The sequence below is a fragment of the Cyprinodon tularosa genome, unplaced genomic scaffold (genome assembly GCF_016077235.1).
Source record: "Cyprinodon tularosa strain WSP-4 unplaced genomic scaffold, ASM1607723v1 ctg467, whole genome shotgun sequence".
NCBI lineage: Eukaryota > Metazoa > Chordata > Actinopteri > Cyprinodontiformes > Cyprinodontidae > Cyprinodon > Cyprinodon tularosa.
The window spans coordinates 1,621,668-1,639,605 of NW_024039193.1; the positions used below are offsets into that span (position 1 = coordinate 1,621,668).

Sequence of the window (17,938 nt, forward strand, 5' to 3'; positions counted from 1 at the left end):
AATGTTCTCTTTTCTGTTGCTGTTTTTCTATAAAAGTAAGTTTTAAAATAATTTAAAGTGAGAACATTATACTTTTAAGCTTCACTATATGGCCCATTTACTGATTTAGTGCTAATTTCAAAAACAGTTCTGATGTTGAGGACTGTGGCAACCAGCGGAGCTCTGAGGCTAACCGCAGCCCGTCTGCATCAAGGCTCTCTCGGCATAGCGATATGTGAAGGACTGCTGGCTCTGATGGAGCTTTTTTTGTTCTATTTGGCAAAATGTTCATTTGATTTGTGTTTTTCTGACTGTGTTAACTATTATTCACCCACTTAAAAATAAAAGTAAGAATTTATTATTATCTAGGTACTATTATTAACATGAGGGGAAATGGAGCTCCAGTTGAGCCGACCGTGTGGTGACGTCATGGGAACACTTCTGTTCCAATTGACCAATATTTATGCTGCTTGCTCCCGTTCTCTCTGCCATACTCTCCTGTGTTCTTCTCAAGAACATACTTGGTGAAAACATGAGTCCGTACTCGCGTTCTTGTGAATCTAGAAACAGTCAATGATTTCTAAATCCCCCTTGAAGCTTGGCTTCTAGTGATGCAACATGTTGCTTCTCTCCCAAGTGCTCTTCAATCTATCTGGTTCTGACTCTAATCCATTGGTAGATGCTATTTCCTTTCAACTTTTATTTTTCTTTTAAATAATATTCAAATATAACTTCCGCCTTTTGTCTGGATTCCTCCGCAGCCAACTGAAAGCCACCTACTCAGTTGGACCAATGCAGACCCAGCTGGATGTACAGCTGCTTGGCTCTACTGTCAAGAAAAAAAAGCCTCAGGCAAAACAAATATTGAGCAAAAATAATTATTAATCTCTCTGATGTTTCACTAAAAATGTCAAATAACTATAAACTGATTATATAGCCATGCATAAGAAGCTTTGCTGACCCAGAATGTGGTGAGCATGGGTTGTAATCCATTAAGTCGTGTTACTAGCTTCATTTTTTGAGATCTTGTGCCACATTCCATCGTCCCCAATGTCCCCCTTTATAAATAAAATGTTTGATTATTTATTTATTTTTTGTTGTTAATCTAGTGACTGCATTTCTAAATAACGCTTATATAAATATAAAGTAAACATAAATCTTCTTATTCTGAGTGCATGGAGCAGCTCAAAGGAGCTCCCATTGGGTTTCTTTTTCATTTTCAGCTCTTTCTGGTTAGCCTCGTGAGACCATCCTGATCTCGCGAGCTTTCAAGATTTCACTCGCTAATCAGTCTGGAGACTCTCCGTTAAAGAAAATTTGCAGCTGTTCACCAAACGAACGTCCAATCAGCGTTGGCTTTGAGGCGGGTTGAGGTGTGACGCAACAAGAAGTGCGACAGTTCAGTCTAAAGAACATGACGGCTTCAGCCGATGAAACTAGCGTTAGCGTGGCTATCAAGCAAGTTTTATCGGAATTACAGAGTATTTCTTCATTGAAAGAAGAGCAAAACACTGCTCTGGAGGCTTTTCTCAGAGGAAAAGATGTTTTTGCTCTTCTCCCGACTGGTTTCGGCAAGAGTAGCCTGGTTTGTGGTTGTGTTTTCGTCCTCGCTCTGTTAGTACGTCATATGCTTCGTTGATCTGATTGGTTTATTTGGCCCATCTATCACCAACATAGGCCAATCAGCTAACCAGTATTTTCGCCCCTTCCCAAAATTACTTCAACGGAAGGTTTCCAGATGCATATGTGGAGCAAATCCATCTGGCGGAGTCAGGTTACTTTCTGGTGGGATGTATGTGATTCAGTAATATTAAGGAAACCCTGAGATTCCATTTCTCATAATCTAAGTACGATTCATGGTCTGAGGCAACCTGCTGTTTCATTCTATGAAACTGAAACACAGACTGAGCCAACCAAAACAGTAAGTTACATAACAAAGAGCAACAAATAGTAACTGTCCTTTTTACCTTTATGTTCACTAGTTGCCAAAGTCTTGCCTTATTACTGAGCTCACGTGGTTTCTGCTTTTATTCTGAAGGTTTTCTAAGAGTTCTGCTGTGTGGATGTTTTTGTTTTCTTTTTTATATGGATCCATGGCAACAGTATTTAGAGTCAAATGAATCAGTAATACCTTAAAACAGGCAATAACCTTAATAATTTTTGGCAACATGTCTCTTAGCATTAGGTGCTAGGCTTCATTAACGCATCAGTTTCACTAAGTCAGAGAGCTTCTATGTTTGGCAGGCACTAAAAAAAAACCTACTTCTATCATCCAGGATATTAACAAAGGGTCTAATAGTAATGTTCATTTAAGCTTTCTGACTCTGTAGCTCAACAAACATGGCCTCCTGATGGGATTGTTCTATCTGCCTTATTTACTGCCAGAGCTCCGCTCACCTCTGGCACCAGATTTTAATGCAACTACAACAAACATTGGCTGTGTTTTAAAAAGTTAAGGCCTCCCGACTTGGTGTTACACAGCTTCTGCAAACATCCTAACCGAGCCAGGCTTTAATGCGCTGGCAATATTCCCACACTGCATCTCAGCTAAGCCTTTGGGATCTGACTCTCCCCTTTTAGACATCTGAAATTCAGAACCAGTCTTGTTTGCATACAATAAATTATATTATACAAAGCTCTGTGCTGCAGAACAGTGTCTTAAGCTAGGAAACCTAATTTTGTTAAATAGTTAGAGACCACAGGGAGTAGAATATTGTAGGTAGAGTAGACACAAGCTTGTATTTCTTTAGACTACATCTTGACCTCTCAGGTCTAGACTGCAGTATTACTGATTCAGTCTGACACCTTCAGTTGTTGATGCATAACAAAGTCAAATGGCTGCAAAGTGGTTTAGCATTGATCTGTCAGCTCATGAAAAGCCACCAGACACAAGTGTTAGCGTTGCTGTACATTTAGGGCATAAAAATAGCAGCCGTACAGCAAAGAAGAAGCATCAGTAAAGCTGCATCCTGTCTTTCTCAGTCCAAACAGCCATTTTAGAGAGCACATTCCTTCAACAAACATGACTGCCTCATTTCATTAATGTTTTAAACTCTGGGTTCTCTCTCAAGTATGCATGAAACCAGAGCATCCAGTGGCTGCATTGCAGGCTCCCCTGTGAGAGATAACCACATAAAATTACAAGGTGGAGAAAACCATCAATCCATTCACAGGCAGCTCCTGCTGGTGCTTTTCTGCTCAACCGATGGAGATGAAGCAGCTAAAACTACTCGTCTCCATAAATTAGATGTAAACGTCACATCAGACAACGCCATCTAATCAAGATGGTGGCTGATGGTAACACAAACCGCAGCCGCTCACTTAATCAAAATGTTTTTAAAACAGTTTCAACATGAAGCTGTGATAGGAGGTATGTTTTTAAATTACCTATTCAGATATACGATAAATGTGCCAGAGGGGAGTTATTTCTTTTGGGGCTGTCATGACATGGGGTTGTCATAGTCAAATAAAACTGATGAAAAATAAAAACTGCTCTGGAAAAAAAAACATTTATTTATTTAATTGCTTTTATAAGAGAAAAACTTTAACAAACTGAAACTGTATTGTATTGTGGTGGTTTTCAATGGTCAAAAATCAGGACACCTTCAGTCGATCATCTGCTTGCCCCAGGACGGGAGAAGAAGCGTTTATTTTATAGATCAAATTGACATGCTGTCCTTAGTACACGTAACACAGCGCTTCACATTTCAACAGAACACATCTAGCTTTTTCTCAACTCCCATTCAAATCTGGGCGTTTATATAGTTTCAACATTGCACTGTGTGGACGTGTGTGCACGACTGGACGCTCTGATAACATTTCCTGGAAGTACTTGGCTTGTGACCGGATTGCGTGCGAGTGGGCCTTTGAGTGGGCCTAATGATTTTGTTTTTCAAGACTCGGCTTATCGCCTGTGAACACATTGTTACTGCCAAAACAATGTTACTGCCAAAATGTGTACGTGGCTCCCAGACTGCTTGCTCTGTGTTCTCAATTATTGTGAGCTTAAGGTCACGATGACCTGAGGCAACACAATTCGCTTCTACAGTATAATAAAAAAAACCAAGATGTACAAAATAACTATAGCTATACGGTACATCTTTTGCCAGGGGCGGATATAGGAAATTTGGGACCACAACAATCCCGCCCTCTTGATAAACAACCAATCACATCCACTTTATTCACTCGTGTAAAGTCGTGCACCACTCGGGAGAATTCAGAAATGCAACGGTTGGAACAGCCGTTTCCCTACGACTTTAAGTCCTAATATATCTATACTTTTGTCAAAAATATAACATTCTGACCTTTTTGAACCCTGTGACTAAAAATGAACAAATTATGAAAAAAAATGAAACTTGTATTAAAGTTAATAAAATCTTAACAAAAACTAAGCATTATTAAAATAATAACAACTATTTAAAACTAGTGAACCCACTCCCCAAATACTAATCAGAACTATGTTACAGAAAAATGGAGCTGCATTTAAAATAATACAAAACTAGAATAAAAAGTCTCAAAAATATCCTGGCATTAAAGAGACAGTTGCAGGACAGAAGTACAAACAAAAGGGAAAAGATCAATCTGCTGCAGAAGCTCACCAGAGAAGAAGTTCTTGGCTCGTAGGTAGCTGACACTCAGGCGAAGGATGGACAGTTTGTCGAGACTAGCAGTAACCTCCTCAGGAAATGGCAACAGGCTGGCTAGTCGCTCCAATTCGCCATTCAGCCGATCTCTGTGACGTTTGGATGGATTTGACTTGGTCCCCTCAGCAGCAGGCGGTTTCACCCTGGCCATCAGAAATAAAAACAGCCTTAGGCAGCATAGTTTTACATGATTAATATGTGGTAAAGCGGCAGTATATAAAAAGTTTATACTTCCATGGACAGTAGTAGTCTGCATAGTGTTCTTTTTAATTTAGCTAAAAATGTTACCACTTTGGGCTATGCACTGTTTATTGAGCATTGATCTTCCATAAACAGTCTGGACACTGTTAAGTATGGGCGGATCGGGGAGACTTTAGAGTCTTCAGCACAAGACCCAAAAACCATACATCATAAAAGAAACTTGTCATTTTCAGGGAGAAAATCGGAGAGAGAGGAGAAAGCCTACACTCCAAAAAAAAATAAAAAATTAGAACTATCTTGTCCAGGATTGATGCTTAGAAACTTGTTCATGCATTTGTTTTATTTTATGCTCGACTATTGTAATTCTTTATTATGAGAAAGTCCACAAGCTATAGTTAAAAGCTTTCAGCTGTAGACATAGTTCTGAAAAAAAGTTTAAGGAAAGATACATTTTCTGCTATTTAGCCTCCCTTTAATGTTTTCCTGATAAATGTAGAATATAAGGCAAAACCCTTCTCAGGTATAAGACCCTACATAACCAAGCTCCAACCTATACTGTATCAGGATCTGATTGTTCCTTATGTTCCTACAGTAGAACAATTTGCTCTTAATCTCCAGTAGAATGGAAGGCATATCTTTTATGTATCAGGTTCCTTTCCTATGGAACCAGCTACCAGTTTTAGTTGGAGAGGCAGACCCCCTGTTTACTTTTAAGGCTAGGCTTAAAACGTTGATAAAGTTTATAACTGCAATGGCTTGGGTTAGTCTGACCTATATTAATAGTTTTGCTGCTATAGGCTTAGAGTGCTGGAGGACATAGGGACCACTTTTCATCATTCTGCTCAATTTTTTCTCTATTCTCGATATCTGGAACATTTGTTAGTTCAATCCCTAACTTTATGTTCTCTTTGCATTTTCTCGTCCAAAATAGCTTCATCTAGTGTGTTCTTGTTTGGCTGTGACACCATCCAGGAGAAAAATATCAGCTGGGCTGCTACCATTAACTCCTTCGATTACAGTTGAATGAATTGTTTTTCAGCATTTAGTCCTGTTTCTTTTCTAGGCATAGGTTCAGCTTTTACTGTGAATAACTGTATGTGCTCTCTGTCCTTTTTGGCATAACAAATGGCTCGTCTGCTTAATGATATCTTTCCTAGACAGAATCATCTATGGAGCTAGTTTACTGTTACCTTTTCTAACATAGAAAGTATTTATAGATCAGTGCTGTTATGTTGTTTTCATATTTCTGCTTCTGTCTTCTTGAACCTTCAGTTGGCAAAAGACCTCTCATAATATTCCTGGTTCTGACTGAGTTTTTCTTGATAGAAAAGAGCTTTTCCTCTGCAATGTAGCTGCATGAATGCTTGCTGTGAGGGATTTCTAAAGCACCAACAATACAATGTAAGCAAAGGTTTAATGTTTCTACATGCTCATCCAGGAGGAGTGAATCCTGCAAAGCCAATGACATGATGCAGTCTGATGCAGTTTGAATTGTTCCTTATGTAGAAACATTTGGGACAAACTTATCTTATGATCTGATTGCATTAACACTGTAAAGTGCCTTGAGATGATATGTGCTGTGAATTGCAAAATATAGATATACTGACTAAAATTTAATTGATAATATTATTTTATAATAATATTAATTTAATAATATAATAATAATTTTATATGTGTCAACAGTATACATTTTATTTGTTGTAGTCTCAAGAAGGATGGTAATCAGTAACTTAATAGGTTTTAACATAGATTTCATCCTATTTAACTCATTTAGACATGATCCCAGATAAAGACTCTTGTATTCGGGTTCCATAAAGAAAACGAATAGCTGATAATGTGCTTGGAAATCTGCAGAAAGCCCGACTTTCTGCTGCTCGGATCAGAGCTCTGACAGTAGGAAACATGAAGGTTTATACAGGCAATGACAGGATGGGGGTAAAACATTTGGTGCAGCTGCCAGGAGTTCATTCATGGTGACATGCATGACTCACCAGCCCTGCAAAGAGAGAGGACACGAAAAAGTCTGTTTACATATTAAAATCAGAAGACTCTCCCAGGCTCTGACATCAGATGAAAACATGAAGACATGTTTTCATCTGATGCATCAAAAGTGTTCACATGTAGCGTTGATATGTTCTTAAGAAGGCTTATTTTCTTTATCTGCTCCCTCAGTTCAATATTTGATTTATTTTTACTGAACAAAACCACATATCTATTTTTTGTAAGGTTGGGTTTATAGCAGATAGAATAGAGGAATTTAAAAAGTGCATCCTTTATTTCCTTTACAGTGATAAATAAATCAAATTATCCAGATGATATTCAATGCTGATATGGCTAGCCCTTAATTGGAATTCAAATCACCACTAAAAGTTAAGTGATTGAAATGTTTTTCTGACGGACATCCTCTCAGCCCAGACATATGAGGTCTTCTTTTTAAATACAAAGAAATTGAAAGAGCACCAATCTTCTCTCACACCAAATGATCAGTTCTCTTTAAAAGGACAAGTCATATCCATCCAGTCTCACTCACACTAGAGCTTGCCAGAATTGTAGAAGCTGGAATCAGACCCAAAACTTTCTCATCGCATGATAATTTTTCTACCTCTGGGGCCGAAGAGAAGAAGAGATGAAAAATGTAAACAAGGAATTACTTTCAGTTTAGTCAGAGGCTGCTGCCGTAAATGCCCTGTTAATCTATCTAAAATAACAATATACATTAATATTATAAGTACTTTTTAAATGGAATATTAATTATAGTAGTTCATTAGGTATATATGAATATTATGTAGAATGGTTCAATTTTAGGGCTGCATGTTAAAATACGTTGTTAATTAGAAGTGTTATATAGAGTGAAAAGGAGTTAGGAGTAAATAAGTGCATACTTCCTCCTGCCCCCTTTTCAAAGAGATTTATGTGTTTTTCTATTATGATTTTGTATTTCTTTTTTATTCTATGAAATTTTTTATCATCACTGACTGGGAATTAAATCTTATTCTGAGCAAGTATGCTGGGACAGTGGACATAAACCACTCCATCTAACAAGAACAGTGTTCAAGCAAAACCTGGGACAGTATGAGCAGCCAGGCAAGCTGAATAATGAGTAGAATAAAATATAATACTGGGAAAAATAAATAAAATCAAGTTTGAAATTTAGCTTGGTGACAAATGCTGACCTAATGAACCAATTTTGTTGATTGCAAATAGTGATTGATGGATTGATTGAATGATTGAATTTACAATGGTAACTGTGGTTATTTTTCTAAACCTTAGTTAGAAATGTGGAAATACAGAAAATATACTGATTGTGTATATCATTATATCATTATTTTTTGTATATGAATAAAATGGGTTTATGCTTTTTGTGAGAGTAATATTTTTTAAGGTTTTCGAGTCATTTATTTCACTTTTTTTTTTAGCTGAGAGGTTAGTTTTCTGTAGATTAAAGTTTTACAGGTAATGCTAATGTCAGCTACAGGCAGTGGCACCACCAGGGGGTGGCAAGGGGTGGCCACGGCTACTCTGTGTTAGGTTTATGTTTCTGTTATGTTTTTCTTTTGCTCCTTGATTTCTAGTGTTTAGTTTTCTTTTCACCATGTTTCTTTATTCCTAGTTATTTGATTATTATTTTGTTGTTGTTTTCTTATTAGTTCCTGTCTTCCAGCTTTTCATTTGTTATCCTCTGCTGCCCTCTTGTGTCCTCTTTCTCTTGCTCTGTTTTCTGTTCAGCTCTCACCTGTGTTCAATTCCCTCATTAGCCCTCTTCCTGTCTCTGTCCCCTTTAAAAGCCCTCCCTCTTCAGTTCATGTTTGCTGGATCCTCGTCTTACTTCCCGTCAACCTCTGATCAATCGTCTGGCTACCTTCCTCGTCTCTTCCTGGTTCTTAGTTTTTGGTTTTTCCCTGATGTCTTCTAGATTCTAGTTCATGAGATATTTTTGTTGGATTTTTGACTCCTGCCTCAGTGCCTGTTAACCTAATTAAACCACTTAAATTCATCTCAACCTACTCGTCTCTGCATTCGGGTCCTCTAACCAACTCCTCAAATCTTGACACTCTTTCAGGTTTACACAAATACTATCTTCATTCAATCTAAAAATATTATAAAAGTTTAATTTGTGTCAAACAAAGTGTAAGTCATCAAATAGTTCACACTTTTATGCCCGCTATTATGGATTTAAGACAAAATAGCATCTTGACTAATGAAATTTTGTGACTTTTCTTTAATACTGCAGAATCACTGCAGTCATAGTATGCCACATGATGCCTGCAGTGGCTGCTTATTTGTTGTGGTTCAAAGCCACTATATTGTTCAACAAACTGATATTTTCTTTCTTTCTTGATGTTCATTAGCTTAGCTCTCAGCTGACGCATTTCTGTCCCATGATATGTTCTTTTGCATTAAAAACGACGAACTTTACTTTTCTTTGAGCAGATATTACAGAAGGATTCTTTCATTTTGCACAGAATTCCACATTTAATGGTCAAAAACTGTGAAGAGCTCAGTTAACCACACCGGGTTCTGTTTTCTTTCTGAACTGACATGACACAGCACTTTTCATATATTTTTCAACGACGTCCTTTAGGTGGTGCTTTTCTACAAAAAACATACAAAAATGGAACCTTATTGTTAAGATATATTAATATTTAGATTAATATCTTAATATACAAAAAGCATAAGCAATAATAAACAATGTTCAAACTAATATTCTGTGCTCTTACGATGCCATTACAGCTTCGCTCTTTGTAACGGTCATCACCAGAATATTAATTTAAAAATAAAGCAAGTTTATTCCTACTTTGTATTGCAAAAATAAAAAAAATCTGTTTAAAAAGAGAAAATACAAATTTGAAATAATTTTTCATAGTAATAATTGCAGCACATTTCGTCAAGTGTTATCATTTTAGTGTCAAGAGTGGAGCTCAGCGACCGAGTCGTGTTTCTGGATGAAACACTTGACCTGCATTGTCTAATGATGGTCTTCAGAGGGGCCCGGTGGTCCCTATGTATGGCAGCCTGGCTTTTGTCAATGAGCCCCAGTGCCGCTGTAGCTACAACATAGCTTGTTACCATCATTGTGAAAAGCACTACCACATGTTGTGTAGAGCACTTTGAATCATCTGACATAAAGAGGCCCTATATAAGTACAGGCCATTTAGTGATCAATTAATCAGTTTGTTTAAAGGAAAAGTGCACTCATATTCAGAATTCAAACTTCTGAAAGTGTTACTGTAGGAATCCAGTTTGTGTGGGTTGTGTTTTCTCCCTCTACCGCCAGATGGCACCAGGTTCTTGTTGGCCCTTTCACACACCTGCGGATGGTTGCCTCATTACCTGAGGACTCTTAAGCTGCTGACTGCCACTACCTCGACACCAGAGTGTTTGCCAGTTTTGGGTACTCTAGCCAAGCTGAGTTTTGCTGAGTCAAACTGAGTTTTTGTCTCCCTGAGTCTTAACGTTGTTTTTTGTCTTTTCCTCTTGGCAGGAAGTCATCCTGGATGTTTGGGCCTTCTCCCCCCGGAAGGATTGTCTTGAGCTTCATACTGAGCAGGGGATGCAAACTGGAGGTTTGGACCTTCTCCCTCCCGAAAGGATTGTTTGAGGTTCACACTGAGCAGGGGATACATCTCCACACAACCATTCAAGTACCTCAGGAAGTGGCAGTCATCTCCACCTCTCCTCAAGGAACAAACTTTACCCGGGTAAACCCTGTCCGCCCTCCAAGGAGTCAACCAATTTCTGGAACAACCCACACTGACTGGATTCTCAGAAGGACACATTTTCTGGAATTTTGAGTCCAGTCGCTAATTCAGCTTTTGCAAATCTTAGCTCAAATTTCCCACTGAGCCTGAACTAAACACTGAACTTCCCCTTTCACTTTTCAATCCCGGTTCAGAGCAACACTGGACCCATCTCAACTTGTTTTTAATAAACCTGTTAAACCTTTCCCTGGTTTTTCTGAGTGGTTTCCTGCATGTGGGTCAGATCACTGAAAAAGAGCATGACATTAAAAGTACTTTACCGGTAAATATTAAATAATTAAAGACTGTTCAATAAATTATAAGTGTTTAATTAAGAGTAATTTTCATCTGATTGTGCTTTACTGGAGGCATCCATGTTTGTCAAAGAGCAATACTGCCACCTACTGGTTTGTGACATCACGGTGCGGTATTGGCTGTTGATCAAGTCTCAGTGCTGTATCTGGTGTTTGTCACAATGCGCTATTATCCAAGTCATCTTGTAAACATTATTCTTCCAAATGTTGGCTACATATTACGTGTTTTTTCTCTGGCCAGAAGTTCAATGTCAAATCCATCTTGTTTAGGTTGGCAATCCAACAACGAACCCGTCCGTGGAGGATCAGGAAAGATCAGAAAGGTGAAATAACTCTTTTTTTTACACTTTTCCCCAATGTATTCCAACATCCAACTGCCATGCACGTGGGCATTGTCAGTTTCACTATAGCTCTGGTGAATTTCGATGGTGAAGTCCTCTCAAACTCTTAAATAATTGTAGTTGATTGCAGTTGTGTCTAGTAGCTTCTACTGATTTTGCTTGTAAAGCAAAACCTGACATCTCCACTGCCAGAAGATGTCAGGAGTGAGGTGTTACTATATTTGGGCAAAAATGGACTCCCGCACTCAGTGATCGAGATAAAAACTATTAGTATTTTTTATCATAAAATCACAGCTGATGACCGGCTATTCCTTTAAAAAGAGATACTTCAAAGTATCTCTTTTTAAAGGCACCTTTGGAACAAACATACACCTAATGAATATAGCCTAATGCATGGGTTGTACTAAACATTCTTGTAAGGCCCACAAACATAAAAAAAACATGCAGCTTTTAAAGTAATAATCCCCACACATAATAACCATTATGCCTGCAGAGATTAATACATTTGTGGGAAATGATACAACTTTCCCACAAATGTCCTTATAGATGCACTGAATAAGGACATTTTTAGAATTTTTTTTTTTTTGAAGGACACTCAGGTTATATCAAAAATAGGCTATTCATTCAAATGCAGCTCTTAAATGTATAAATGTTTTTATCATATTGACTTCATACTGTAGTGATTTTTAGAGTGGGATTGGAGTGTAGCTTGTACCAGAACAGCTGATCTTGTTTATTAAATAAAGCTGGATTGCACATCCAGCTTCCAGCAGGCTGTGATGCTAGATGAGCCAAAAAAATTTAATAAAAATAAAATTAATTTAATCCCAATTCATTTGCTTTTCTTAACATATCTATTTAAGTAAAAAAAAAAAAAAAAAGAAGAAGTAACTTTTCTCCATTTTTCTATAGACCTGTTTTGTAACAAACTTTGGGGGGGGGAAAGTTTTTTTTCTTATTTTCACTGTTGGCTTTAACTGAAAATAATGTAATAATCCCACAAAAATTAAGTTTGTGGGATTATTACATTTAAAGCTGCATTTTTTTTTTTGGGGGGGGGGGGTTATTATGTTTGCGGGAGCATTATGACGTAGGGATTGTTACAGTTCTTTAGCAGAAAATGTATGTAAAGTAACCCTGACAGTATGAGCACTGGATTCACAAACACATGATTTGTTGCATGGGAGCTGTCTCCACCACCCTGCAACCCAGACAGAAGCCATCTAAAATGCAGACATGGAGGGGCCTTTATGAGCAGCTACAATTCATACCCAATATATATAGGAGTGCAATTTTATTCACCTGTGAACAAATGTGGTTGTTATGTCCATGGCCTCTTTCCAGCGAGACATACAGTAGATTGATATGTTGGCATATGTAAACAAATCTTGCATCTGCAGCATAGAGGCGACCAATATAAGAAATAATCTATTGCGATATAGATTTATGAAATTAGAGATTACACTGCAAAGCAGCTACAGAATATACAGGATAAATATTATCATTATCATCTTGTATTAATTTCTACAATTGTTAAAAATCATTTAAATTTGAAATAAAATGTCCTGTAACAAAATAAATAAAACGGCTGTGTTTTTGTTGTATAGAAACTTTAGCATATAAATTCAGCTTTCTCCCCATACAGTAAAAAAAAAAAAAAAAAAACATTTTCATATGTAGAAATAATCAAGTTTGATTTTCATTAGGTTGGTATTTTTTGTCATCTATTTAAAATAATCTTGGCAATATATTTTACCCTTCACTAATTTACTATAAGTTTTGTTTATTTTTATAAATAGAACAATATTTAATGACTGAGTGTTGTTCATTGCAACTATTGTTATTAAGAACTATTATAATGCATGACTATATTATTAATTTATCTTTGAATAAAAATATAATGATAAATGATGTGTAATTACATTGTACTAACGGGGCGCTGCTGCGGATCGTTTCAGAAGGAAAATGGCGCCGCGCAGGAACCGCAGATAAATCCAAATGTGTCCAAAATAGTCAACTTAATTTCAGTAAAACGAGGGAGGCGTTTAGATGCGTTACACTATTTTTCTTTTCGCTTGATTTCTTTCTTAGTGTTTTTAAAGGATGCGGCTGCAGATCGGGAGCTGAGGCCTCTGCTGCAGGCCTGCAGACATCTCATCCATGCGCTTCTATCTCTATCTGGTTTTAATATGTTTTGATGTAAATATAAACACCGAAATCTTCCATTTAAATTTGAATCGACCTTCAGGTCTGCGCTCTGACAGCAGTTTCTGGTCAGCAGGTGCCTTTGAACCGCTCCATGGACGCATTTAGGCTGAAACGCAGAAATAAAGCAACTCACGCTCTCTGGATGGGTTTTCTCCTCTTGCGTCCTGCATACATCACTGCTCCTTTTGTAAAAGCGCCCAAAAACAGCCGACCAACGTCCCGCTATAATCTTCTGTTTTAATTCATCCTTCCCGAGTGTCTGTGAAGTGACGCAGCACAGTGGTCTTTGGCGAGAAGCCAAACTGCTCTAACAGCTGAACTTCTTCACCCTTTAATTCAAGTTGCTCAGGTCAGAAACTAATGCTGGATGTTGATGCAGTGAAAAGCAAACTGCGCTCCTCAGAGCAGAGCCGCACTTTGCTGCGCAATCAGACGCATCTCTCCTGCGGGTCAGACTCCGGGCTGCTGCACCTCTTCTGCGCCGGACTGCAGCGGGACCGCGCATTCCACCGACGGCCTCAGCTCACCACTACTCTATCGGGAGCGCGCACTGGATGCTTGCGCGAGCACGTCGGATAGTCTCCTGGAAACACGGACTATGCGTGTCCACATGTGCGCGCTCGCCATCCAATTAGGGCGCAGAGAGCGTTTCTGAATGGTGTATTTGGGTCAGGGGGTGAACTTCTAAATAATGCAGGAGAGCTCTGCAGAAGATTTGGGAGAGGTTGAGTTAAGATGCTGAAGACAAAAACCTGCTTTATTGCCAGGACACAGTAGATCAGCAGCAATTTTAAAGCATAATTACTGCAGATTCTGTAAAAACCTGGACCGGCCTACATGTCAAATCAGACTGACGGTTTTATTGAGGTTTGAATATTAGATCAGATTTTAGTTTTTTAGGAAACCAGGACAGATCATATAGGATGTTCAGTAGCAGAAAGACTACAAGAGGTCAAATATAAAAAAATATATCTATACTGCTGAATGGCAATCGAACACCAGCCGAATGGCAGCCCACATCTCTGCAACTCCCAGCAATATCCCCTCCAACTCCCGGGCACTGCAGTGACCCCCTCTTGCATATGTTTTTACTCTGACTCCAGCCTTTCACTGAATTACAGGGTCTGGCCAGATGATGAGGCTTCTCTTTAGATCTCAATGTCAAAAAATCCTAAATTGTGTTTAAAAAGGAATTGCACGGGACCAGCCAAGGGCCCATCAAGGAAAGCGGGGAAATATTTACTGGCTACTACTGTATCCTCCATATAGGTGTACATACAGAAAACAGGAAAAATAAAGGAGCAGAAACATTGTGAATATCAGAGAAGATCTGAATCAGCATGCAGGATACAGGCCTGAGCTGCCATACAGTTTATTGACAATGGCGGCGTCACATGCATGATATGAGGCCCTTAGAATACCATTAGTGACTTTGTTACAGCTTCAGTCCAGTTTCTTTGTTCTGGGGGAGTTTTTAGCTTTATAAGACCAAAGTTGAACTTTTTTTCTTTTTTTGAATGTTTTTTGATACTATATACACTCTTTTTATATTGTCTGTTGTATTTTTTTTTTTATCTTTAATGGAATTTTGCTTTAACTATTTCTACTTTATAATCTACTGGAACCATAATTTCGCTGAAGGATAATCAAGGGATGAATAAAGTTGAGTTTAGTCTAAAGTGCGTAAAAAGAGTCCACTATCGAAAAGCTTTGAATCATTCCCCCTCCCTACTTCTCTTACAACCTGGGAGTTTGGTTTGTGCCCTAAAGTTGTCCTTGGCCTCTTAACAAACCTACTGTTATATATGCATCTTTTGCATCTACTTAAGCATATTTAGTAACTTTAACGCAGTTGTTTCATGTCCTACCCTGCTAAAATGAACAATTGTGTTAAAGTATCTTACTATACTTAAGTAGATGCAAAAGATGCATAAATTATTGTATATTCCATCCCATAACGTTCAACTCATTTCCATCTGCAGGACCCTCAAATCCGCTGGTTCCGTGAATTAAACTGCCGGTTTTCTCCTTGAGGCAAACCTTTAATGTCAGGTGGATCCAGTACTTTATATTGGAGAAACAGTTTGTTTCATGCAAGTGAAATAAGCTAATGTAGTCCATGTTGCAGCCTATGATGCAGTCAATGTTCTGTGTGAGGAGCGGCAGAGCTCTTTTAACACAATGGAGCTAACAAAGTCCCAGAGCCTCTTCAGTCATTATCTCTATTGCCTCTCTGTGAATAAGGTCTCTGAACACAGGCTGGAGATGAACCAGGTTATGATCTGAGTCTCACCCTATGAGCAGTCAGTGGGCAAGGCTTGGATAAAAGTCGGATGGCTAATGGCTTAACCCGAGCTAAACAGTAGTATTGGTGGTTTGCACTGTTGCTTCATAACAAGAGGGTCTTGCTGGGAACCTGCATTGTGGAGACGTTTCCTTGCACATTTCTAAGATCTTACTCTGCCTTGCTCTATTAACATCACCTGGTAGATGAACTCTTGATTCTAAATGCACCTTTAGGTGTGACTCGCATTGTGCATAGCTGAATCCCATGTGTTGACGTGGCGACCTGTACCCTGCTACCTGTTCAGCAACAGTTGATTCAAGCTGTAGCTTCTTTTACAATGAGACTTAGACAACTTTTATTGTCATTTTGTATGCACAAGCATGTTTACAAAATGAAATTTCATTTTGTACAGGTTTCAGACAGTGAGTAAGAAGCATAGGGCTTGGAATCCTGAGGTTGTGAGTTCAAAACCCACTCCCACAGACTGCCACTCTGGGTCTCTGAGCAAAGACCCTTGACCCCTGATTGCTCCACAATAGCAGCCCACTACTCCCCAAGCAGATGGGTTAAATGCAGAGAGTTCAGTTCTTGCTCTGTAATTTAATGTAATGACAACAAAACCCTGGGGGAAAAAAGAAAAGAAAAAAAAGGCCGCTTAGGAAGCAGCTTTGGAAGATGGTGGACTACTTGTACTGCAGTTATAAATCTAATAGATCATGATAGTTAACAAATGATCAAAGTTAATTCTGAGGTGCACACATAAAAATGCACTGTGTTATGTGTTATGCTTTTGGTTATGAAGGACTTAAAGTAGACTTTGTAGAGAGCATGGGCGCCCTCTGCTGGAGATCATGTGTCATTCATTTAAAAGAATATAACCTGTTTTTTTTACATTTCCATCCCAGCAAAAACCTTATGCTGTATGGGAAAAAGTATAACAATAATAAAAATAAAGTAAATTTTTTTATTTGACTTCATTCATGTTTCGTTTTTTAGCTCAATGTTACCTTATTTGTTCATTCCTTAGCTAATAGTTAATTCTTTGGCTCTTTTCAGTATTTTATATACTGAGTTAGATACTATTGCTTATCACTCTCTCCCCTCCAGCCCAGCTTCTCTCTCTTCACTCTCCAGCAGTATTTAAATGTGGTCAGGTTCTACTGCTGTCTCATACTAAGCCTAAACTTTCTTCCCTCTCAGCTTCAGTTCTTTTGGTTTAAGTTTATAATATAGCTCAATTCAATCACTAACTCACAATCCCTGTAATATTCTTCCTCTGACCTGTTATCCTCTTTGCTTTATGAGATCTATCTGGATAGTTAGAAGGGAAGATGCTCTTACTTTGAAGGCCCAGTGCTTTAGATGCATTTTCACATTCTTACCTCCTAATCATGTTAACAGGCCTGCAGAGAACTACCAATAAAACAGTAATTTGAGTGTTGATGTGATGAAACAGACTTCTAAACCATGAAGGAAACTTGGCCTTAAACACTGACTTTGCTCACAACTACTCTTAGGGGATGTTTTTTTTTTCATGGCAGTCTCCTCGGTACAACCGACCATCCAAGGCTATTCCAGTGTTGCCATTTTGACAAACTTTTGTACTGCATCAGAGTCCACTAAATAAAGCCAACCATTGTATAAAAGGGTTTTTATGGTCCTAAAATGTTATATATCAATACCCAGGAAAATATTAAATACTAGATACTGTCATCAATGATGTGGGGAGCCAGAGCAAGCAACAAACAACAACAAGGAACCAGCAGTGAGTGACTGCAGAGGTAGTGTATATAAGGGGAACAGAACAAAGGATGGGCTAATGAGCTGAATAAGGAGCAGGTGTGAGTGGAACTAACTAGAAGGAAGCCAAAGGGAAAGGAAACAAGCACAAGGGGGCAAAAGAGTGTAACTAAAGACTGCTTGGATATAATGCAGGGGCGGAGCTAGATGGGGGGCCAGGTGTGGCCATGGCCACCCTTACCTAATCATTGGCCACTCCTGTGGCCACTCCTAACATTTTTTCCCTATAATACAGACGTTGGCAGCAGTAATACTCTCAAGTGGAATGTTCTAACAGATTTAACATTGAAATTTTCTATATGTAAACAATTACCTGACAACAAAAACCCCATGGTTAATTATGCACACTAATATACTAACATTAAAGATAAAAACAGAATTCATGCTCTTTTCAGAACTAGCTTTTTTTCTTATATGGGGTAAAGAG

At 38.3% G+C, this 17,938-nt stretch overlaps 1 protein-coding gene across 1 annotated transcript in view; it reads right to left on the reverse strand.

Annotated features, from left to right (window-relative positions):
* Window positions 1-13,930, reverse strand: part of LOC119794036 (aryl hydrocarbon receptor-like) — a 52,886-nt gene extending 38,956 nt beyond the window's left edge. The window contains exons 1-2 of the mRNA XM_038301366.1: window positions 13,558-13,930; window positions 4,578-4,765 (exon numbers count right to left, since the gene is read on the reverse strand). Coding sequence (XP_038157294.1) covers window positions 4,578-4,765; window positions 13,558-13,598 — 229 coding nt within the window. The 5' untranslated portion in view covers window positions 13,599-13,930. The remainder of the gene's footprint in view (window positions 1-4,577; window positions 4,766-13,557) is intronic.
* Between the last annotated feature and the right edge of the window lie 4,008 nt (window positions 13,931-17,938).